The sequence below is a fragment of the Crocuta crocuta genome, unplaced genomic scaffold, assembly GCF_008692635.1.
Source record: "Crocuta crocuta isolate KB4526 unplaced genomic scaffold, BGI_CrCroc_1.0 scaffold506, whole genome shotgun sequence".
NCBI lineage: Eukaryota > Metazoa > Chordata > Mammalia > Carnivora > Hyaenidae > Crocuta > Crocuta crocuta.
Window position 1 is genome coordinate 44295 of NW_027528991.1, and position 24885 is coordinate 69179.

Genomic DNA, 24885 nt, shown 5'->3' on the forward strand with positions numbered 1-24885 from the left:
CTCGCCGTGAGACAGCAGCGGCACCCGGAGCAGCGAGATGTTGTCGACCGCGGCGGGGTGCTGGGGACCTAACGGAGACCTGGAGATGGAGCCCCACAGCGCGGCAGGGCCTTTGCAGCTGCGCTTTTCGCCCTACGCATTCAACGGAGGGTAAAGACCAGAGAGCCGATCTCTCTATCCCCACCACCTTCGTCCCTCCTGAAGTCTTGGGAGTCGCGGTCAAGCCCGCGTTCCCCGGCCGAAGTCAGGCCTCCCTCTCCATGGGTTGCTGAGGGCAGCTTTGGCCTTAAGTGCTTCACTTTACAGGCCGGTCACTTGCGCATAGCCTGCTCTTTGTTGCAGTGAGACAGAAGATAGAAACTGAAACCTGGGCTCTGCCAAGAAAGAGCTTTGAAAATGGCCTGACCTTTCCTTGCGGCCTAAATAGGTTTCGCATGTCAAAGGCGAGGCGACAGGTTTAGCATCTGGTATTAAAAAGTTAGGATTGGTTGGTCAGTGTCGTTGGATGCACGATTGTGTCTGCAGTTGATACATCTGATCAAATAACTCAATCGTTTTCTGTTACTTTAAATGGAAGACAGCGTTAGTTGACTAGGTTTTGTAGATTAGTGCTTGCCATTACTGGTTAGCTTAAGTTCAAGGGGAAAAAAGTCAGAAGAGGGACCCTTTAATATTTCTATTCTTGCATGTTACCTTCAAGTTGTATTTTTAAAATTAGCTTTATCTTTAATACTTTTTCTTCAACGTACACTAAAAGTGATAGCAATGTGGAAAGACGCATTTAGGACTTCTTACCAATGAAGAGGTGTAAACTGAAGCAGTGGTTGTAGGTTATCAACTAAACTTTGTACACACACCCAGTTTGAACAAACAGACGGTTCTTGGACATAACCAGATTAATTAATCATTCCTTTTGGATTTGAAATTTTAATGCAGACTTTTGAAGAATGTTGGAAAGAGTCTGATTTTAGCCTTGTTTCTGCCACTTAAGGACAGTGTGGTGTTTGAACAGTGTGGTGTTTCAACTTCTTGAACCCAGATTTCTTTATCTTCCTTGCTCACCATAGTTTATAAGAAGAATCAGTAGAAAAGCATTTTGTACACTGCAAGCAGTTGTGTTTTATAATTGTCAGGAAAACTGTTAGGTGGTATTAGCTCCATTTTTACAAATGAGCCAGGGCTCTTGGGAGTTAGGTTACTCTGGTCATAAAGCTGGTGTGAAGTTGAGCCAGGACTTGAATCCATAGCTCGATTGCCACTGATTTTCTGTATGCTTGTACCATTGCACTTCTAAACACTTTCTGTGATAATGAAGGAATTATATCACAAGTTGGGTTGTTAGACCCACTTCATGAGACAATTATAAAAATGAGACTTTTCAGGGTGTTCGGTACTCATTACTCCTTAAGCTCTTGTAATCCAATTTCAGCCATTACTGCTTTAAACATTAGTAACTTATGACCTAGTGATTAATAAGTTACCTTTCTTCAGTCTTTTTCTGTGGTGCTTATTGCTGCTGGCTCTTGGGCAGCCTTTGCTTTGACAAAACAGGGCTAAGTTCCTTGTCTTTTTCTACTCTGTCTCTTTAAATGCAGTTAAATCTCATTATTAGCACTCTCCTCATTCACGGAAGGATAATTCCCAAATCTGTTTTTCCAGTTTTACCTCTCATGAGTCCCTCCTTTCTGGCTTCTTAAATTAAACATTTCTACCTGAATTTGCTGCTGTCACCGTAACTCAAGATACTAAAACAAAAAAGTAGCTAATTACTCCTCTCAATTACCTTTCCTTCTTTATGCCATTGTGCTGCTTGATTTTAAATCAAGTTTAAAATCTTGGATGTCACAATTGGCTCATATTGGTAGTTACAAAAACCTTGTACAATTTGTGTGTTTTCTCAATATCCCCATTTCTTCCAGCACCGCTGCTACCTTTCTACTGCATTAGTCTTTTTTTTTTTTTTAAACAAGCACCATATCTTTTCTTTGTTTATTTATTTGTTTTGCGAGAGAGGGGGTGTGGGGCAGAGAGAGAGAAAATCACAGGCAGGCTCTATGATGACAACACAGAGCCTGACTCAGGGCCCAAACTCACAAACCCTTGAGATCATGACCTGAGCCAAAATCAAAAGTCTGACAATCAACTGAGCCATCAGGTGCCCCTCTACTGCATTAGTCTTATTGGAATACTGCTTTCATCTCCTTTCACACATTGTGTTATTGTCACCTTTGCTTTTTTTATTAAAATTTTTTTAAATGTTTCTTTATTTTTGAGAGATAGAGCGTGAGCAGTGGAGGGGCCGAGAGAGAGGGAGACACAGAATCTGAAGCAGCTCCAGGCTCTGAGCTGTCAGCACAGAGCCCCATGTGGGGCTCGAACCCACAGATTGCGAGATCATGATCTGAGCTGAGGCTGGACGCTTAACCCACTGAGCCACCAAGGCACCCCTGTCACAGTGGCTTCTTAAAACTTCACTTTGCAAATGGAACTGTTCTAATGCCAGAATCTTCAGTTTCGCATTTGGGATTTTCTAAAGTCACCCATGTCTGTCACATAAGCCTTATGACCTCCACTAGTTTACACAGAAAGCAATACCTTAGTAAATTATTTGAATGTATTATTTGTATTATTACCTGTTTCCCTTTATTCTTTGTCCATGTTATGGGGAATGCCATCCTTTTGTACTTCAGAGCTTTAGCGTGGATCCCACCTCAGTAAAAAATAATGGATAAAATTTTCTGAGTGCTTATGTTCTGTGAGGCACTGTGCTAGGTGTTTTATGTGATCTGTGTCATTTAACTCTTGAAGTCATCCTGTAATACAGGAACTGATATTACCAACAACTTGAACTTGGATAATTTGTTTAAGGTCACAGAGCTAGGAAGTGGCAAGGACAGGTCTCCAGTAACTCCAGAGCCCAGGTTCTCAGTGGTCACAATTTACTGCCTAATATATCTATGCCATATCAATCATAACTAACACTGGAGGACCAGTTATGTTTCAGGTACTAGGAAAAGGGCTTTATAATTATTAACTCAATTAATCCTTGCAGAATCCTAATAAGGTAGTTACTGTTATGATCTCTGATCTATATAGGAGGACATTGATGCCTGGAGAAGTTGAACAGCTTACCCAAAGTCTCCTGTCTAGTAAGTGAGAGATTCAGAATTAGAACTGGACAGACCACTTTGGGAGTTCATGCTCTAGTCTCTTCAGTAAACTGTTAACCATAAATCACACAGCCAAAAAAGGGAAAGCTTGTTCTTTGTTCATTCATTTCCAACGGATATTTGGGTGTCTGCTGAGTGGTAGATACTAAATAAAGATAAAAAGAAGTGAAAAGCATTAAGCCCTTTGAGCTCAGAGAGCTTTTATTGTAGTACCTACCACTGTCTATACCTGATCCGCACGGGCAGGGTTATGGCACTGTTTTGTGATATCAGTACCTTGCACAGTGGGTATTTAATTTTTTGATGATGTTATGATAATTCAGTGGTTTTTCTGTTACCTTCTGCTAAGTGACCTATGCTTTGACTTAGGCTTGTGTTTTTTAGGGAGTACTTAAGTTTTTTTACTTAGACGACTTATAGCCAGGGGTCCTTTCCCTCTGATCTTTCATCTTCATCTGAGTCCTGCTCTTGCTTAAATCTAGTGGGTATTGTCCCAGTATGTGCTGTAAAGAACTCTCCTCTAGAGATAGGCGGTATTACCATCCACAAGTACTCAGTAATTTTTGTGTCTCTTCCCCTCATCCCCAGGACCGTATTGGCAATTGCTGGAGAAGATTTTTCAATTGTTGCTTCTGACACTCGATTGAGTGAGGGATTTTCAATTCACACCAGGGACAGCCCCAAGTGTTACAGATTGTAAGTAAATATTTCTAAGGACACACTTCCCAACACCTTGTGATGATTTACTGCTATAAGAGATTCTACTTCTAAGCAATTTGTTTCATGAGTTGTTAGGTGGCCTATTTGGAGCTAAGTTTGCATTTTTGTTAGAAAACAGTTTTCTTAGTTAGTATTTCCTAATAATATGATATGTAGTCTTTTTATTTTTTTCTCTTAAAAAATTTTTTTTTAATGTTTTTATTTATTTTTGAGACAGAGCATGAGATGAGGAAGGGCAGAGAGGGAGACACAGAATCTGAAGCAGGCTCCAGGCTCTGAGCTGTCAGCACAGAGCCCAATGCAGGGTTCGAACCCATGAACTGCGAGATCATGACCTGAGCCGAAGTCAGAGGCTTAACTGATTGAGCCACCCAGGCGCCCCTCTATCTCTTTTTTTTTTTTTATGTTTTAATTTATTTTTATTAAAGTTTATTAAATTTTTATTATTTTTTTCTTAAGTAGTTTATTGTCAAGTTGGTTTCCATATAACACCCAGTGCTCATCCCCACAAGTGCCCTCCCCCATGCCCATCACCCCCCTTCCCCTGTCTCCCACCCCCATCAGCCCTCAGTTTGTTCTCAGCATTCAAGAGTCTCTCATGGTTTGCCTCCCTCCCTCTCCCCAACTGTTTTTCCCCTTCTTCTCCCCCATGGTCCTCCGTTAAGTTCCTCCTAATCCACCTACATGTGCAAACATATGGTATCTGTCCTTCTCTGCCTGATATGTAGTCTTTCTAAAAAAAATTTTTAATGTTCATTTATCATTGAGAGAGAGACCGTACAATCAAGGGAGGGGCAGAGAGAGAGGGAAACACAAAATCCAAGGCAGGCTTTAGGCTCTGAGCTGTCAGCACTGATGTAGGGCTCAAACTCACGAACTTTGAGATTATGACCTGAGCTGAAGTTGAGCACTTAACCATCTGAGTCACCCAGATGCCCCCACATGGCTCTTATTATTAGCATTTTACTATAAATATTTTATCACATAGCTTTGTATTTTTATATCTGTGAATCCATTACATGGTTTTTTAATCTCCCACTTATTTTTAAAATCTGAAATGTTTAATTGAGCCATATCCTAAGAGTTCTATCTGTGAGCCACAGTCTTAGGACTGGGCATATTTTTTCTAAAGTGAAGTCATATGCACTGATGAGCAATAGTTTGTATTTAACATTTTTGGAAACCATTACAAATGGTGGTTAATTCCTAAATTAGTCCACAGGAGCCTTTTAGGCCTGAATTGTAATAGGAGTGGATTGATGGGGTTCAAGTACCTTGGACAGGGCCTTGGGCTATAAGGAGTAGGTAAAGAGGACCCTGGCCTCTTTCCTGGTCCAGGGCTAGCCCACACCCTACCTAAAGAACAATTGATACCAGTTTTCTTCTTCCTACTTCTCTTCCTGTATTCTTCTTCTATCTTTTGATATCCCGTTCTAATTCATAGTGCATCCATGCTATCTTATTTCTTCTGAGATGTTTTATAATTTGAAAGTAGTAGATGTCACAGATAAAATTTAAGAACATAACTTTACAAATACCATTCGCATGCAAGGTTCTGCTCATCTTTGAAACTTTTTTGAGTGTGTATGCTTACTGAAAGGAATACCTGTTTTTTTCTTTTTATGCAATACTTTAGGTATATAGAGAGATACAACATTAAATGATTTCCTTTGTCTCCCTATCATCTATCTTTAGCACTAAATCATACACAGAGCTAAAACTGCCTGTGTACACTTAATCCCATGCCCTTTGGGCTGACTTAGAACCAGACTTGCCTCTTTCCCAGCTGTTTGAAACTCTACATTTAACTTTATTCTTTGCATGCAAACACCCCTTCCTTTGATGTATCAGAATATTTGGGAAAAGCATCTTGAAGCTCCCAAGATTTTGTCCTACCCTGTTGGTATTATTAACCAATCTTGGTAGTAAAGGCAGTATAGCTTTATGGGAGCTGGGAAGTCTTTAACTGAGTGCAGCAAGTTTGGTTGTAGGGATAAATCAGGAAATGTTGTAATACCCCAGTGGTGTCATTGGTCCCTCTAGTTGGACAAGTAGGGTTTGTATGAGTCATAAATATCTGAAAGGTAGATATTTATCATGTGATTTCTCCTGTTTCTTGATGAGATTGGTATAAGTTTCCTAACAGATTGATTTTAAGATTTAGGAATTTTTGATACCTTGTTGAATTTGTATGGATATACCAAAATTAATCACTTCCCCAGTGGCGGACATTTATGTTGTGTTTTGTTAGTTTTGTTTTGGGGAGCCATTAACATAATATGTAAATTTCATAAGTAAGTCTATAGTGTATATTATGTATTCTTTACAAGTAAGCCTATAGTATATCTTTGGAAACTTAGGTGAATATATTGATGGGATGAATATACAGCAATGGAATTATTGAGTAAATGTGATGTTCACCTAAATATTTTCTGGATATTGCCAAATGGCCCTTCTAAAAAGTTAAATTGATGTATATTCTTGCCCAGTTACTTAAGAGTACCCATTTTCAGCACCTGGGTAGCTCAGTTGGTTGGGCATCCAACTTTGGCTCAGGTCATAATCTCGTGGTTTGTGGGTTCAGGCTCCACATTGAGCTGTCTGCTGTCAGCACAGAGACTGCTTCGGATCCTCTGCCCCCCTCTTCGCCCCTTGCCTGTGTTGTCTCTCTCTCAAAAATAAACATTAAAAAAAAAAAGGGTGCCCATTTTCCACAACCCCTCACCAGCATTAGGCATTATTTACCAGTCTAACAGGTTGAAATCCTCTCCTGTGTAGATTTTTTTTTTTCAATATTTTTTTCCTTACTTATTTCTAGGAGAGAGAGAGAGAGAGAGAGACAAGCGTGAGCAGGGGAGGGTCAGAGAGAGAGGGAGACACAGACTCTGAAACAGGCTCCAGGCTCTGAGCTGGCAGTCAGCACAGAGCCCGACGCGGGGCTCGAACCCACGAACCACGAGATCATGACCTAAGCGAAAGTCGGACGCTTAACTGACTAAGCCACCCAGGCGCCCCCTCTCCTATGTAGATTTAAATTTGCGAATGACATGAAGGCTTTTTTCATACATTTATGGTGACTTGTGTCTCTTTTTATATGACTCCTATAACTTTACCAATCTATCTATGTTGAGTTTTTTTTTAATTGAGGTAAAATTGATACGTTAACAGTGGTTTCAGGTGTATAACATGATTACATATTTGTGTATGTTGCAAAGAGATCACCACCATAAGTCCAGTTTACATCTGTTACCATATTTATTACAGAATTTTTTCTTGTGTTGAGAACTTTTAAGATCTGTTCTCGTCAACTTTAAAATATTCAATATAATGTTGGGCGCCTGAGTGGCTCAGTCGGTTAAGCGTCTGACTCTTATTTCGGCTCAGGTCATCATCTCACGGTTTGTCAGTTTCAGCACTGACAGTGGAAGCCTGCTTGGGATTCTCCTCTCTCTGCTCCTCTCCTGCTCGCTCGCTCGCTCTCTCAAAATAAATAAACTTTTTAAAGTTAAAAAAAATTTCAATGCAATGTTATTAATTATAGTCACCATGCTATACATTATTTCCTATGATACACTGTGTTAATGCTTTTGATATTTGTAGGATCCATTTTATTTCATTTTTTAACTGTTTATTTTGAGAGAGAGCAAGCAAGTGGGTGTGAGCAGGAAAGGGGCTTGGTCAGCGCAGAGCCCCACGTGAGGTTCCATCCCATCAACCGTGAGGTCATGACCTGAGCTGAAATCAAGGCGCTATCCGACTGAGCCACCCAGGTGCCCCTATAGAAGCCCTTTTGGATTAATGAAGTTAATATTAGACTTGGTCAAATCTACTGCAATTTTTGTTTTTTTTTATCTTTTTCTCTATGAAAGTTTTAATTTGGTACCTAGTGGAATTTCTGAAATTTTTCTATGAGAACATTGGGTTGTAACATATTTACGTAGGTGGCTGTCAACCCAAGATTGTATCACCCATGTCTTCTTTAGGCCATTCATACTTCATTTTTCTAGAAGTCTTTGATCCACCTATAACTTATTTAGTGTAGGGAATGAAATGATGACGCTCCCCTCCCTGCACAACAGAGGGCTAACTAGTCCCCTTACCATTTGGTGAATAATGGGAGTAGGAGTTTTAAATTTAAAATTGCCAAAGACATGTTTTCCTTTACTGTCTAACCAGCCCAGTTTCCTGAATTGTGCTCTTTACAGAACAGACAAAACAGTCATTGGATGCAGCGGATTTCATGGAGACTGTCTTACCCTGACAAAGATTATTGAAGCAAGACTAAAGGTAGATACTTTTGTTATATGTCTACACTTTAGAAAGTTAAAAATGATTTATTAGATTGAGTGTCACTCAGAATAGCTGGAGAAGCTCTAGGTTAGCAGGTAAAACCATAACCTCTTCTAGAAATGAAATGACACTGTTAGTCTAGCCACATTATAGTGTGAAACTGCAGGGTATTCCCTTTGTTAAATGCATAGTATGTTTTTATAATAAATAAATTGTGTGTATGTATATGTATACACACACTTTATATACAGCATGAAGGGTTCTCTACTTATGGAGGTAGCCTGGGCAGGGTTTCTTCTGAAGATAATCTTCCTTAAAAAAAAAAAATTTCTGTGGAGGAGGCAAGCTTTTAGACAGGTGCTTGTTTTGGAACAGCATCACCTGACATGCTTTCCCTCGTTAAAGCTTTGTACTCCCAGGTGACAGGAACATGGGCAGGAATAGGGATGGATCAGGCAGAAGTTTGGACGAGAGGTACAATCTAAGCTGTCATCACCTGACACCTTAGTGGGCTTTAGTTGACAGCCAGCCGAGGAAGAAGCTTTGGCATGAAATAGATGGTGAAGGGAAGAGCTGGAAAGAGTGCTATGAGGAGGAAGTGAGAGAATGAGCCAAACCAATCTGTTCTGCAGTTTTAAAGGGGCTGACACTGTCACTGCCTCCATGTCTTACGTGCGAGATGGGGAGGCATGAGGAACAGAGGAATACCGACTCTTAACAAAAGTAAAGGCACATCTTGATTTTTATTATGGTCTGTGTATATTAAACAGTATGTAACTTCAAATAATTTCAAGGCAAGGAGAATAGAAGTAATTTAAAGTGCATTAACGCATTTATCTGTAATAATAAGCAGTAAATACATACTCTTCTTAGCTGGCAAAAATACAGGGCTGGAGTAGGATTTAATTTTGTAGGGTATGTGTCATAATTTTTATGTAGTTGATACGGCCACTTGGTACATGAAGAAGTTAGTAGAGGTCATGTTCTGTTTTTGCCTATTAGTGAATAATGCTTGAAATTGTATCCACTTATGAATGAAGTCATAGGTATTGGAGTATGGAGTATGTAATAAATTTAACAGATAACCTGTTTTTGAATAATTTCAAAATTGTTCAGTAAAATATAGAAATGATTTCATTTGGTATTTATCAATTGTTAATACTTATTTAAAATCTTTACATTGAAAGCTTTATTGACTTACATTTATTGACATATTTATTCAATTCCTGGTGCATATTTTGCAAATGGAACTTACAGTAGAAAAGTACACAGTCAGCAGAATAGTATTGTGTTAATAAAGTATAACAAGGAACAGGAAATTCAACTTAATTACACAATCCTTGAAATTTCTCTTTCGTATGTTATTACATAAATGATACAGTGATTAAAATGTTGATGCTTGATTTCGAAATAAAATGAAGATTTTTTTCTAATCTTCAGTATTTAGCTGTTGTTATTTTGGCCTGTATTCTTAGATAACTCTTTGGAGATGTTGACTATGTGTCTGATAAATCGGTGAACTTATTCTATGTTTGTAATTTTTGTAGAATTTCTCTATTGGATAATTTAGGATTCCCTAAGAGTGTAATAAATCTAGGATTCAAAATCACTAAAAGATTTGTTTTAGGTACTTCTGTTCTCCACTGTAGATGCTTTAAGGAGCAAGACCACTTCCCTGTACTAGAATCATGCAGAGTGAGGGTCCTGATCTCATATCTTCTGTTCTCACAGATATCTACCTTGTGAAGAGAAGGACTTATATCTGGGTCTGATCAAACTTTACCTGTAAAGGGCCAGATAATAATTATTTTCAGCTTTAAGGGCCATTTGATATCTGTGGTGTCTATCAACTCTGTTGTTGTAATGCACAAGCATGTGTGGATAATATGTAATGAAAGAATGAAACTGTGTTCTAATAAAGCTTTATTTGCAGAAGTAGTTGGTGGGCTGGATTTTGTCCATGGGCTATACAGTTTGCTGACCTTGGTCTTGAGGCAGAGTCAAGGAGAGCTGGATTTAAAACCTCCTCCCAGGTCACTGTATAAACCCATTATGTGATCAATTGCTCTTAAATTAGCAGTTCTTGAGACATAGATGGCATGGGAAATAGAGTCTTTAAATCAGACTACTGAGGAAAATTTAGCATTCTTTCCCTTAATTTTTATAGCCCCCAAAATGGCATGATACAATAAATTCTTATTTTATCTTAATATTGTTTGTGTGATCGTGAAAGAAATAGGCATCGTTTCACCAAGATTTGCATTCATCCTTTAATTTACTATTCGTTGTTCACATCTGTAGTATATTCTGCTTCCCCATGCCTGTTACTTTTATTAATAATTGCAGATGTATAAGCATTCCAATAACAAGACCATGACTACAGGGGCGATTGCTGCAATGCTGTCTACAATCCTCTATTCAAGGCGCTTCTTTCCATACTATGTTTACAACATCATCGGGGGACTGGATGAAGAAGGTAGAATTCTTTCTTTCTGGAAAATGAAGGTGGGGTGGCATTTTTTTAGATAAGTATGTTTTCATCTAGAGTTGAAAAGAACCATAAACACCATCTTGCCCAACAGTTCTATTTTCTGTTAATTAAAGCAATAAGAAACTGAAGCTTAATGGGAAATAAAGAGATGACCCAAAAACACACCACTATTTACTGAAGATCTTGCAGAAGTTCAGTAGTAGATAATTATCATTTTAATGCTGTGGAAAGAAATCTGACTTGGAGGAGCTTGACATTATGATTTTTCATAACAAGTGTATTTGACTTAAGTGTTTAAAAAGTGATGCCTTAAAAGAAATGTATGCATTTCCAACAGTGTTTTCAGAACGTTCTGAAACACCTCTGATTTCCTGTCAGACTAGGAGGGCCTAAGAAAATCAGTCTTGTTACTTGACGTATCCATCCTGTTTTTGATCTAAAGCTGTATTATGCCATAGGGACACTGATGGTTTTCACCAGGTCTCATTTGGATTGACTGTTGGTTGCTCCCAACAACCAGATACTGTCTGTCCGGACAGATCTGTGCCACCCTTTACAGTAGTCCATTGAAGAAAGAAGTTATAGAGATGTTTGGCTGAGAACAACATTGAAATAAATCTATAGAGAAGAAAACTTTCTGGATTGTAAGGAGTTGGGCTTCTCTTTCTCTCTTTCTCTCCCCTCTTCTTACTCCTGTGCTTTCTGTTCCATGGGCTCTTGCTTTGTTCTCCCTCTGTCTTAACATCTGCCCTCATAGGCCTCTGAGAGCATTCTGGTCGTTTTACCTACCATGGTTTAGTTGTAGACAAATTAGGGTGACATAATTTATTTTGAGTCTTTCAGCCTTCCTTGAAAAGCGAAAATGTAAAGCAGAGAAATGGCCAATAGAAGTTTATTACCCCTAACAAGGTAATTAAATTCTAGCCACAGATTAGCTTGCCTAGCTCCGCATGCTGGACGCTCTTTTTCACTTAAATTATGTCTGACTTGAATGTCAGATAAATAAATTCAGGTTTTAGCAACATTAATAATAGCTATCATTGAATTTTACCATGCCAGACAATGTCCTTTGAGTTTTACCGAGAGTCAGAGACTAATTTGGGAATGCTCACATCTACTGAAGGGCAGAGCTAAGGTTGGGTTGGACCTGTTTCTTGAGTTCAGAGCCCTCTTCTTTGATGTTTTGGTGGTACTGTCAGGCATTTCTGTCTCTTAAAATCTTGTCTGTTTGATTATCCATTAAATTTATTTTTTACTTTTTAGAGGAATTTTTTTTGTGTAGTAAAGCAGTCCTTATTTGTTCCCCAAGATACTTCACCTCTTACCATGCTTTCCTCTTTCTTGGCTTATTTCCTTGTTTTGGTAGTGTATATCTCTCAAGAGATTTCTGGAAAACGAAATCAGGAGACTTTTTTTTTTTTTTTTTTGAGACTTTGCTTTTAGTCGGGTGTTCTGCAATTTTATAGTGATACCCCCGGTACAAGGTCTTTTCCATATTTATGTCTTCTCTGGTTCACTTCCCCTCTATCTCTATAATCACCTGGATTATGATCTTCTATATCATTATATTTTTTTCCTGGCATATTGTCCATCCCTTTGTCTTTTTCTTCTTCTCTGAAGATTTCCTCAAATTTAAATGTTACCCTGTACTAAGTTGTTATTTCTGCTGTCAATAATTTCTAAGAACTTTTCTAATTTTCTGACTTCCTTATTTTTTTTCTCTAGGTATGTTCTGTTTGTACTTCCTTTGACATTTTCTTGTGTTCTCCGCATTTTATCAGATTAATTTTTTTCATTTTGTTTACTTTTGACTTCTATTTTCTATGTTGGAGGCTTCCTTCAAATTTCTGTTGATTTTTGGGTATTCATTCATATTGAAGAATGGTAAGCCAAAATCTGAGTAAAAGGCGGTGTTGGCATGGCCTGTCAGTTTTACATTTACTGCTTCTGTTTTCATTCCTGCCCTGGACCCAGCCTGCACAGAGGCCTAGTGTCCCCATGTCCAGAGTCTCTGCTAATGTCTCAGGAGACCTCGTTTCCAGTTTTCCTCTTTTGTGACGATGGAGGCCTGGAGAGCAGGATTCTTTATTGAGACCTTCTGGGTAGTTGGGTCAATGGCTGTCCTTTAGGACACTGGGGTCAGCGACTGAACTTAGGGCATTGGGAATGGTTACCCTTCAGGACACTGGATCGAACAGCTGCCCTTCAGGATAGCCAGGGCAATAGCTGTCTGCTTGGACCCCTGTGCCTTTAATTAACTCTGGTTGTAGTCATGCTTTAAGATTTTTCCAGCCAAAATTAATAATGGCTTTAGTTTTTCTATAACAAAAACAATAGTAGCTGCAGAAGTTTCAGATAGTACTGGCAGAGACAAAAATGAAAGTAGTTATTACCCCAAAGCCCATCTTTAGAGGTAATTACTATTAAACTTCCAGCAAACATGCTTATGGCTTTCTTAGTAGTCATACATATTTGTCCACTTTACAAGTAGAATATAGTGTATGCATCTTTACGTTGGATGTATTGTCACGGAGATCATTTTATGCTAGTGAATAAAGATGCGTAATGATTCAGTGTCTTACATTGGATGTAGCTACACCATAGTTTGCCAGTCCTCTGCAGGTCGTTCAGGTGATTTCCAGTTTCCTTAATCTTAGCAATATGGTGAACATCTCTGTACATACTTTTGTATATTTTTTCCACCATGCATACTTCCCTGGAAAAAATTCCCAAAAGTTGTGTTGCTGGGTCAGAGAATATATATTTTTGGCGTTTTGGTGCCATCACTAGTTTGCCCTTCAGAAAAGGCCACCAGTGCACCTTCCTGGCAGCAGAGGCATGAGTAGCTGGGGTTTTGGGGCATCCTTACTACTTTTAAAGACTTACCTCATAAATATTTTATTATTTTGATTTATATATATTTTTTGTGTACCGAAGTTGGGCATTTATTTGTGTATATTGACCTTTGCTTTTTTCTTTTTGGATACTGACCTGTGTGTTGACCTTTAGGGGTTTCCTTATTTGCAGGTTAGTCTTTTCAAAAATAACATATTTTTTAAATTTTTTCAGAAAAAAAAAATTTTAATGTTTATATTTGAGAGACAGAGAGGGAGAGATAGCATGCAAATGGGAGAGGGGCAGAGAGAGAGAGGGAGACACAGAATCCAAAGCAGGCTGTAGACTCAGCTGTTGGCACAGAGCCCCACTCAGGGCTCCATCTCACAAGCTGTAAGATTATGACCTCAGCCAAAGTCGGCCGTGTAACCGACTGAGCCACCTAGGTGCCCTTTTAAAAAAGTATTTATAAGCATGCCATCTAACTGTGTCAACTCTGTAATATCTGTGGTGGTGGATGCTTCCAAAGAATATTCTTTGTCTCTTACGTTTTGGGGAGTGTCTAACTATACAGCATTTTCTGAATTTCATATCATCCAATCTGTTGGTCTTTTCTTTATGGCATTGAGTGTCCTCCTTTGTTAGAAAGGACTCCCCCATCCAAGGTTTACCTGTATTTCTTTCTAGCACTTGTTTTAAGTTTTACATTGAAGCCATTGTGCTTTTTTTTTTTCTTTTAAGAATTATTTTGGTGAAGAAAAGCACTCTATCTACAGTCAAGATTCATGCCATTCTGCTCTGGTGTTAACAAAAGTCTCTTTTGCCTTTGCTAAGTGGGGGGATAGTCTTTGAAGCTTTGGTCTTCAACTTATCCCACTCTTGTTTTTCTCAAATCTGTTGTGTGTGGTTTTTCTGAAATTGGTTCTGCGTTTGGTTGAAGCTTTTGGGCCTCATTTCACTTGTGCCCTCTTGGCCTGAGAGAGTTTGTTGTTCTCTTTTGGCTTTGTACTTCCTGTCCTTTTGTGTGTGTGTTGAAGTTAGTGAACTGTCACCGTGATCTCAATCTTGTCCTAAGCTTGCTTTCAACAAAAACACTTAACCTGGGGTCTCCTGGATGACCTCAGCACCTTACATGCTGCCTTCTCAGCATAGAATTTAAGTAATTGTGCAACAGAAGAAGTACACACAGCTATGGGTGGCAGAAGTCCATGGGTAGGAAGAAGACTTACCTTATCTCACATCTCCCAGGTTGGCTACTGAGGTGCTTCAGTCCTGGCATGATGTGTTTTAAAGATTAGTTATATCACTTTAAAGTCATACCTCGTAAATGATCCATAATTTCTCACACCCAAAACACAGGGATTTTTTTGGTTTTTCTGTTTTTTTATCTGAGAGAGTGCGTGCACTCGCAAGCAGGGGAAAGGCACACCGTGCGCGTGCACGCGCGGAGAGAGACTGAATCTCAAGCAGGTCGCATGATCAGCATGGAGCCCAACAAAGGGCTTGATCCCACGACCCTGGGATCATGACCTGAGAGCTGAAACGAAGAGTTGAACACTCAGCTAACTGAGCCACCCAGGCACCCCCAAAATACAGCTGTGTTTTTTTTTTTTGTTTTTTGTTTTTTTTTTTTTTTAATTTTTTTTAATTTTTTTTTTTTTACTTCTAGGAGAGAGAGAGAGACAGCGTGAGCAGGGGAGGGTCAGAGAGAGAGGGAGTCACAGACTGAAACAGGCTCCAGGCTCTGAGCTGGCAGTCAGCACGGGGCCCGATGCAGGGCTCGAACCCACGAACCGCGAGATCATGACCCAAGCGAAAGTCGGACGCTTAACCGACTAAGCCACCCGGGCGCCCCACAGCTGTTTTTAAAAGGCCTTAAAAGTATTGTGGTGACACATGTGCTTTGTACAGATCAGTACCAAAGCATACAAAGTGATCCCCTTCTTTTCTTGCTTTCAGTCCCACAAAGAGAACTACAGTTTGCAGTTTATCCTGCCATGCTTGTTTGTGTGCTTAGAAAGATACGTTATATGCTTTTTTTTTTTTTTAATATTTTTTTTATTTCTAGGGGAGAGAGAGAGAGAGAGAGACAGTGTGAGCAGGGGAGGGTCAGAGAGAGGGAGTCACAGACTGAAGCAGGCTCCAGGCTCTGAGCTGGCAGTCAGCACAGAGCCCGACGCGGGGCTCGAACCCACGAACTGCGAGATCATGACCTAAGCGAAAGTCGGACGCTTAACCGACTAAGCCACCCAGGCGCCCCCGTTATATGCTTTTTTTAATGCTTCATAATACAAAATAGGATTTTGCTGTACACATCGCCTGTGGCTATGCCCCAGGTCCCATCTTCCTCTTCCATACCAGTTTCTGCTACTGGATTTTAGGTGCTTATAAATTTTTGCTCTTCTAAGAGAGACAGAATAAGCTTTCTTATGGGTAGATGTGTTCTACAGTGTGACTGTTACTGGCTCGTAGGGTGTGTGCTTTTATATTTTGATAGATTCTCCTGCAAGATTGCTGTTTAAAGAGGCATAGCAATTTATGCACACTTCAGGAGAGCCTGAGAGGCCCATTTATCCTTATGCTCATAGTATTCTACAACTGTTGTTAAGAATGGGTACATTCAGGGGCGCCTGGTTGGCTCAGTTGGTTAAGTGTCTGACTTTTTCAGCTCAAGTCAGTTTGGGCCCCGTGTTGGGCAGTGTGCTGACAGCTCAGAGCCTGGAGCCTCCTTCAGATTCTGTGTCTCCCTCTGTCCCTCCCCCTCTTACACTATTTGTCTGTCTCTCAAAAATAAACAAACATTAGGGAAAAAAAAAATGGGTACATTCAAATTCTGGTGTTGTGTTTTATTTGCAAAGGTGATTCTTAACGCTGGTAGTACAAAGCAAGTGATTATGTTTTATTTAGGCAGAACTTTTTGCATGTGGCATTTGTGTTTTTCTGAAAATTTTCCTATGTTAAATCTTTTTTTTATGGTGTTGTTAAAGGTGGTTACTATTAAGTTTTAGAACACACAGTACGTTTTCCTTGTGACTATTCACATTCGCAGTAGTAGAATTTTAAACTCAGATCTATGTTAGAACTACACTAGTTCATTTTTTAGGAATGTTGTGAGGAGCTCAGTGCAGGACCTATGACTGCTACTCAGTGTGCCTGAGAGACCACATACATATTGGGAGCCTCTGGGTGGTAGTTGGCAATGTCAGCTTGAGGAGAGCAGGAAGTTCCAGGTGGCAAACACACCATAAGGAGACAAGAGTGGGGAGGTGTGCCTCTGACTGCATTCTGAGGGGAGGGAGCAGACTGCTGGGTTACATGCAGCTGAAATTTGAGCTAAGTTCCTAGTCCCATTTTGTGTCACGCTTTGACTCGATCAGTTTTTACCATGATTTGGGATTGTCGTCAGGATGCATCTTTTTTTCTTTTCNTGAGCCACCCAGGCGCCCCCGTCAGGATGCATCTTAATGAAGATTATTTTATTCTTTCAGGGAAGGGAGCTGTGTACAGCTTTGACCCAGTAGGGTCCTACCAGAGAGACTCCTTCAAGGCTGGAGGCTCAGCAAGTGCCATGCTGCAGCCCCTGCTCGACAACCAGGTAAGAGACCGCATCCATGTTCCGGTGACAGTCACACAGAGTGCTTTCCTCTGAGTTCTCCTATTCACTGGCTCAGGAGGTGGAGAAATCAAGGGTTTCTTGTGCATGACTCCTGTGTTTGTTTGGCTGATAAGCCCTCTCCAGACCTTCTTGGCTCCCTGTGTTCTGCCGGCTCCCTTGTGGCCTCTCACCTACTCCATAGCGTCTCCTGGGTCTACAGCGGTGACCGCGTTTTCAGTTCTCTCTTGCCACCGCACCTGAAACACTTGAAAATATCTTTCTCCCCATAGTCACCATTTCTATGTCACCTAATTTTATATTCTGATTTCCAAGTATATTTTAATTTGCCCCCTTTTCTCTTACTGTTGCCTAAAATCAGGCCTGCATTTCCCAACATCCTTTCTAATGCTAAGCTTACTTTTTTGTGTTCCTGAAATATATATGTATAGTTATTTGTGCATATTGCTTATCCTCGTCATCACCCGTCACTCCACTTCCACCTAGATCTTTGGTGTGGTGCGCCTGTCCTGTCACTGGACCTTTGGGCACAGCACCCCCTAGGTCTGGAGTGTTACTCCCCTCTGACTCTGGTTTATCACTCACACTCAAGTGTGTCTTCTGACAAAGCCTTTCTTCAGGTAGATTTAGTTATGGCTGCTAGGGATTCTTTTTTTTTTTTTTTCTTAGTGGCAGCACACTGTGTAATGGTACTCTGCTTCCGTATGTCCACCTCTCCAGGTTCTGTGTGCTTCTCAGGAGCAGCAGCTTGGTCTCGTGAATATTTGTCGGGTTCTAGGAAATGTGTAATTTTGCCAGGTCTGGAAGCATTTCAGTTGAGAGACATTTTAAATTTGTGTGATGTATTCGTGATGAATCCTTAGACACATGAAGGCATTGGGGAGGCTTGACCACCTTTGTACTGTCACATGATGCCTCATCTAAGTTTCCTGTCCCACCAGGTTGGTTTTAAGAACATGCAGAATGTGGAGCATGTCCCACTGTCCTTGGACAGAGCCATGCGGCTTGTGAAAGATGTCTTCATTTCAGCGGCTGAGAGGGACGTGTACACTGGGGACGCGCTCAGAATCTGCATCGTGACCAAGGAGGGCATCAGGGAGGAGACTGTTCCCCTGAGGAAGGATTGATTTGTGTGCTGTTATCGTTAATCACTTCAGAACTGGTTCATTTTGTATTTTGGAACTATTGGACTGATTTGTTTTATTAAAAAGTAAAACCTAAAGTAATTATTCTAAGCAGGACAGATCTAGAAAGTGTAGTTTCTTTTTCCTTTCCTTTTCTTCATTCTTATATTTTTCTGTCTTCCAGAGCTAATTTTGTGTTTTAATTTTTTTTTAATTAAAAAAAAATTTTTTTAAGTAAGCTCCATGTCCAGAATGGGGCTTAAGCTCATGACCCCAAGATCGAGAGTTGTACGTTCCACCACCTGAGCCAGACAGGTGCCCTTATTTTTGTTTTTTAAAGATGAAAAAGTAAACAGGTCACGTCACTGTTTCCTTATATTTATGAGCAAGAAATTAATCTGGAAAAGATGACTGTTTTGATCAGCCTATCATTGCATGATGGCCAGCCTATCTTATGAAGAGGGTTTTTGGAGTTTATTTAGTCCACCCAGTTTGCCTTAAAGGGTGGATTACCTTTAAACCACTGCTATTCTCAGTTTTATTAATGAATGTGAAGGGGAATGAAAGACCTTAAGATTTCTCATCCCTGGGGTTGTTAAGGTTCTGAAATGATGGGAGGAAAACCTGCAGATCAGCCAGCCTAGAATAAAATTACGAAATAGCCCCTTACATGAGTTTTAGCCAGTGCTCGGGAAGAATTTTTATAAATGCTTGAAGAATGTTAAATCCGAGGGGCGCCTGGGGGGCCCAGTAGAGCCAGTTGAGCGTCTGACTTTTGGTTTCGGCTCAGGTTGTGATCTCCCAGCTCCTGGGCTCGAGCCCCACATCGGGCTCTGTGCTGACAATACAGAGCCTGCTCACGATCCTCTCCCTCTGTTTCTCTGCCCCTGCCCCGCTCGTGCTGTCTCTCAAAATAAACATTTAAAAAATACATTAAATCTGATCTGAGACCCAAATCTTGATAGAGCTAATATAAAATCATTTGATCTCCATCACATATAATGCTAGAGCAGTTTCCTTGGTGCTGAACAAGTCATGATACAGGGTAACTTAGGGGGTGTGATTGGTTTTGTGGCATGTTAACAACAGGATTTCCCTGTTGGCCTCCTGTTAACTGAGCAAAAACTCCAACAAGATACAGATTTTAAAATTTGCTGGGAAGTCCATTGATGTGTCCCCTGCAAGCAGAAGGCCCAGGAGTCGCAGTGGTAGAAGGCCCTGCCTCCAAGCACTGGGGAAGACTGCTGTTCAGGTCAACGTTTGGGCAAGAAGCAGACTCTTTCCTACTGTTTCCGTTTATGGCCTCAACAGATTGGAGGACGTCCACACTGGGAAGGGCAGCCTGCTATATTCGGTGCACCTGTGCAGCTGTTCAAATGCTAATCCCACCCAGAAGTCCCCACAGACACCCCAAAATACTTAGCTAGATTCCTGGCACCCTGTGATCTAGCCAAGTTAACACTAATCATTACAATTATGTAAATTAGGTATATTTTATTTTTTGTTTCAAAGGATGTTCCATTGATCTTGGGATTCAACTTTCCACTATTTAAAATTATATAAATTTGTCTAGAACTTTGTATAAGGTCCTCACTTCCAAAGGTTTCTGAGGAAGTTTTCCAAATTCACGATGTCTTTTTCTCACCTTCAGGCATGAATTATTCTAACCTAGTAATTCTCTACACCTTGAATGTGGTCTCTTTTAAAGGCCTGTGTTGGAAGTTGGCTGGAGTTGATACTATCTTGTCCAGAATATGGTGACATGTGGGTCCTTCCAGAGCTAACTAGTTGTTTGGGTGGCTTTTATAGATCATTTAACCACAATTCCTCACCTGAAAAAGGCAGCCTTTTAGCACTTCGGTAGATTAGAGGTTTAATTTATAGTTACCCAGCCTTTTAAGTTTCTGGTTAAAAAGGTGCCGTTACATCAAGGCTTCCCCTTCAGATTTGCCTTTCTGCCTACTGCACAGAATGAAAGGGATTGAGAATCAGAAAATATTAGGAGTTGTGGGAAAACAGTGCTTACTATTTGTATGTGTTAGCTGTGACGTGATTTACACACACTGAATTGAAATGTTGTATATGTTTGTTTCTGTTTAATGATCAAAAAGGACAGAAGTACTTTTCCGAAGTCTGCTCAGTGGAACTGCCCAGTGGCATTGTCCTGGCTCAGAGCTGAGCCTCATCAGCAGGTGCCACTTATGCCTTCATGTTTTCACACACCAGCACATTTTCTGCTCGAATTGCAGAAATTAAAAACAGGCTATGAGGCCAACTACAAGCCTGTTTGAGAGGAATGTGGACCAATTAGTAGAAAGTGTCCTTAGTACCAAAATGGCTCAACTATTACCCTGATAGGTTTTTTTCTCCTTGCCTTTCTGTACCTAATACCTAGAGGAGCCCTTCATGGCCAAGAGCATTCATTAACCTGCTTTCTGACTCTAGATCTCCATTCCTTCTACTTGGGACTTTCAGAGTACAACTGGTGGGATCTCCTGAATCAGAAATATGTAGAACTAATTCTGGGTACACCGAAGACATTTTCCTAGTCTCAGAGCTGGACCTGTATTTTTAAAATACCCAGCTAATGTACACAATTTTTAAAAACTCCCTTAAACTCCTCTTAAGACAGTTTCAATCAGAATCAGTTCATAGAAGACATAATAAGGGATTTATTATAGTATTTGACCCAGTGCGATTAAGAGGGGCTCGATCTGGTCTGTGTGGTGCTGGAGCCTAAAATCCACAGTGCAGGCTGTTGGGGAGGGACAGTGGGTGTGAAGTGGGGGACGCAGGAGCAGACTGGAACTTGCAAAATGGGGCCATGAGGATAATGTGTGTCCGTCTCACTACCTTCAGACATCCAACTTCAGTGATGGGGACAAGGGGCTGGGCTAAACACTCACCTGACCGAGCAGCTGGGGAAAGCTAGACTGAGTCAGGCAGGAACTGAAGGTGCTGTGAGCCCACGTGCTGCCCACGCATGTGGACACAAAGCAAGATGGCCATTGCCTTAGTCCCTCACCTGCCAGCTCTCCGGATGCCTAGCAGCAGGCTGCACCTAAATTTGGAAAGGGGCTTCGGTTTCCTTCCCAAGCTGTTGCTTCAGCAGAGGAGGTGGCAGCTCTGTACATGGTAATCTGGACTGTTCAGGGGAACCCAAAGGCAAATTGAGCTGAAGGTACAGGAACCTCAAACCGTTGCATTCTGCTGGTTAACTTGATTTCCATGAGGACAGAAGTTATGAAAATGGTTTGAAGGGGAGCTTCACCCACAGGATCACTAGGGTTTATCTGTTAACATCCTGGGGCTTATTTTCCCTCTTAGATGGGGAAGGGCTCACAGTGTTTGCACATTTTGGAGGTGGTGAGTCTGGGATGTCCAATGAAGGGAGACTCCTGACTGCCCAGGCCATGATCCCCCTCTGAACAGGTGCCTAGTGTCTTTGTTCTGAAGATGCTTCACAGGCATGTGCTTTCCTCTATCCTTTAGCAGGAGGTTAGCTATCCATGTGGTTCTCCCCGGTCTGAGTTGTTCCTTGGAGTATGTAATCATCTTTGAAAAGTATTTTTCTGTAACATGGGGTGTGGATTGATAGCCGTGGGCTGACTTAGGAAGTGTAGCTGATCTAGATACCACTTTGTCTCAAGCAGGCCTACAACCTGTGCTTTTTCTGCAGTAAGACACTGTGGAAGCTTGTGGAGTTGGAAGAGGAGTTGGCGATGGTCCAGGGAAGAGATCAGACCCAAGTTCTTCAACAGAGATCCAATCTGCATCAGATCACTCTCTCAGGGGCCGCCAGATGGCAGTGTTGGCTTGCCCAGTCTAGGCACCCTGCCCCAGAAGATCTGATCTGTAAAGAAGCAGGTTGCTGGCCCATGCTCTGCCAGTGCACAGACTTTGCTGAGTCTGTGGGATAAACTTAGCAAAATTGGTAGTAGTCTGTACTAAAAGGGATAAACCAAAAGGATGGTAGGTAGTAAACTCTGCTGGAGGTCTTGGGTGTGTGTACCAGATGGGGAGGAATGTTGTGGGGAGAGAAAGAAAGGGGGAGAAGGACTGTGGTTTGGAGAGACAAAAATCAAAACACAGAATTTCTTTGGAAACAGAGAAATTTATGGGGTTTTCCCAGGCAGGTGACTGGCTGCAGAAATGAGATTAAGACTCAGTATTCATTTTATTCTACTAATCTCTCTCTGGGTCTTCTTTGTTTTCTGCTACCAGCAAATCCTCTTGTTTCTTGTACTTCAGTAAATTCCTTTCAAATGAACATTGATGTCATGATGATCTAAGAACTCAAGTCAATAAATGCCATTGAGATTCTTGGTTGAAGATTTTGTATAGATGCTGATAGTAAAATTTTTCTACAAATCGTGAAGCTTAATCTTTGATTAACAAAGTTCTAAGCTGCTTGCTTTGAGTAGTGTTCAACTACATCTCAAGAAAATGCAAGAGACTTGCTTTTCTCACATTTAACTTAATGCCTTTGACTTAAAAGGAGCTGGACTGTACTACTTTCATTTAGGAGTAAACGTATTTTTCTTGTATCTCATAAGTAATCCTGCCTTTTTTCTCTTTTGCTCAGAATAGAAATCACATAAGTCCAACAGAGACCTGCCCTACTTAGAGACAAAAACAAAGTCTATAATTATTTAAAGTTTTTAATGTTTGTTTATTTTTGAGAAAGAGAGAGCAGGGGTGGGGGAGGGGCAGAAAGAGAGGGAGACAGAACTCGAAGCAGGCTCCAGCCTCCACACTCTGCACAGCCTGACGCAGGGCTTGAACTCACGAACTATGGGATCATGACCTGAGCCGAAATCAGATGCTTAACTGATAGGCACCCCTATTTTTAATTATTTCAAAAATTAAAACTGGATTCTGATTTTGTTTATGTTCTTGACTCTCTCATATTGGAAGTTTTCATTTACTCTTAAAATTGATGGTTGAGAGCCACAGGAGACCTAGGAGGTGAGGACACTATCTCCTTTACAATGTTAAGAAAAGTCATCTACAAACACGACGATGTTGGTTAGCTTCTCAGGAAGCCATCCTGTTGGACCATACCAGCTCTGTTCTTACTGCTTCCTGAGAGCATTGCTATTTACGAATTCTGTGGAACCTTGTCAGGCGTAGGGAAGACCTACAGAAGACCTGCCAGCCATCTTGCCCCAGGAACTGAGGCCCTGAAAGCCTTACATGTCATAAAGTATTCCCCATTTCCCGTTCACAGCTTCCCTGTGAAACTCCTCAGAACTTTTCCTGAAAGTTATTACAACGACTCTAGTGAGGCCAGCACTTCTGAGGGGAAGATGTGGGCCCCGAGAAAGGCACAGAGGAGAAGAGCAGAACCAGGGAGACCCTGGGTAGTGTTGAGGAGCCCGTGTGATTTGCAACAATCCTTTCTGTAGGCTCTCAAAAGAATATAAATCAGCATTGGGGCCAGCATTGATACATTATGAGAGCATAGACACTAAAATAGGATTTTTCTAGGAAATCAGAATTTGCTTATTTATGTTGTTTATTTAGAGGTGGGGTTCGGATATTTGCTCAGACACTCACTGTGTTCAAGTTATCCATTATTTCAGCAGTAGTTTTCAAGATCCTACCACATCCCAGGCATTTTCTAAGTCCTGGGGACATAGCTGTGAATAGGGATATGAAGTCCCTACTCTCTTAAGGTGGAGCTCTCTTATGTTCCTATAAGGAACACCCAAAGTGTGAGGCAACAGAGTGCACAGGTGTCTGCTTGAGAGGGTTGTGGCAGAGGTGACATGTGAGCTGAGACCTGATAACAAGAACAGGCTAGGGATCGAGAGTCCTGGGATGAGCTTGCAACACACATTTGTTCCCTAAATACCAGCTGAGCACCATCTCTGTGCCAGGCCCTGGGGTCTAGTCCTGAACAGAACGGACTCCAATATTCCTCTCAAGAAGCTTGTGTTATAACAGCGAAAGTGAGACAACCAGCATGATAGAAAGTGTGTCTCGCAAAGGTATCGTGTGTCGTGGTTCTGAGGTGACGCGTGCTGGGGAGAAAGACAAAGCAGGCAAGGGTCTTGCGGGCTCAGGGGACGGTGCAGGTGTCTGGGGAAGGGGCTTCCCCCAGCTGGACAGAGAGGACACTCTACTTCTGATTCTTTCTGAGAAAGAAGCCACAACTTAGTGATTCTTGTGTTGTGCCTCAGAAGGAGACTGAAGTCCTGACACTGAATCCATTGCTTGCCATAAGCTTCTTGTGCCGCGCCGTTGGCTCTGTTTGAGGAAGGAACATGGCATGGTGGGGCTCATCAATTAGCAGCTCTGTTGCTGGTGGTGACATGCAGCACATCTGAGTAAATAAAAACCTAGTCACAGGAGGGGGTGTTTTGGTTTCAAGTTCCTCCAATAACCAACAATTGGGAAATGGTTAGGCAACTTATGAAATACTTCATGGGACATTATGCTGCCATTAAAATTGGTACCTATGAAGTCCTTGTATGTAACATGGCAGAATATTAGGACAGAACACTAACTGAAAATCAACAGAATGCAACATTGTGTGCCACAATGTTGGATATGTGAAAAAATGAAATCATAATGCAGAAGAAAAAGGACCCCAATTAATACAATGGGATTGCCCAATATAGTTGTTTTCTTTATTTG

General features: G+C 41.1%; 1 protein-coding gene across 1 annotated transcript; it reads left to right on the forward strand.

Moving 5' to 3' along the window:
* Positions 1-6: 6 nt before the first annotated feature.
* PSMB1 (proteasome 20S subunit beta 1) lies at positions 7-19199 on the forward strand. Its single transcript, XM_077757392.1, has 6 exons — positions 7-150; positions 3759-3866; positions 8096-8177; positions 10527-10656; positions 16995-17101; positions 18061-19199. The coding sequence occupies exons 1-6, from the start codon at positions 38-40 to the stop codon at positions 18244-18246; spliced, it is 726 nt and encodes a 241-aa protein (XP_077613518.1). The 5' UTR covers positions 7-37; the 3' UTR covers positions 18247-19199.
* Positions 19200-24885: the final 5686 nt, after the last annotated feature.

Coding starts and splice junctions, on each gene's coding strand:
- PSMB1 (XM_077757392.1), top strand. CDS start 38: ATGTTGTCGACCGCGGCGGGGTGCTGGGGACCTAACGGAGACCTGGAG. Junction 151..3,758: donor CCCTACGCATTCAACGGAGG/GTAAAGACCAGA, acceptor CCTCATCCCCAG/GACCGTATTGGCAATTGCTG. Junction 3,867..8,095: donor AGCCCCAAGTGTTACAGATT/GTAAGTAAATAT, acceptor TGCTCTTTACAG/AACAGACAAAACAGTCATTG.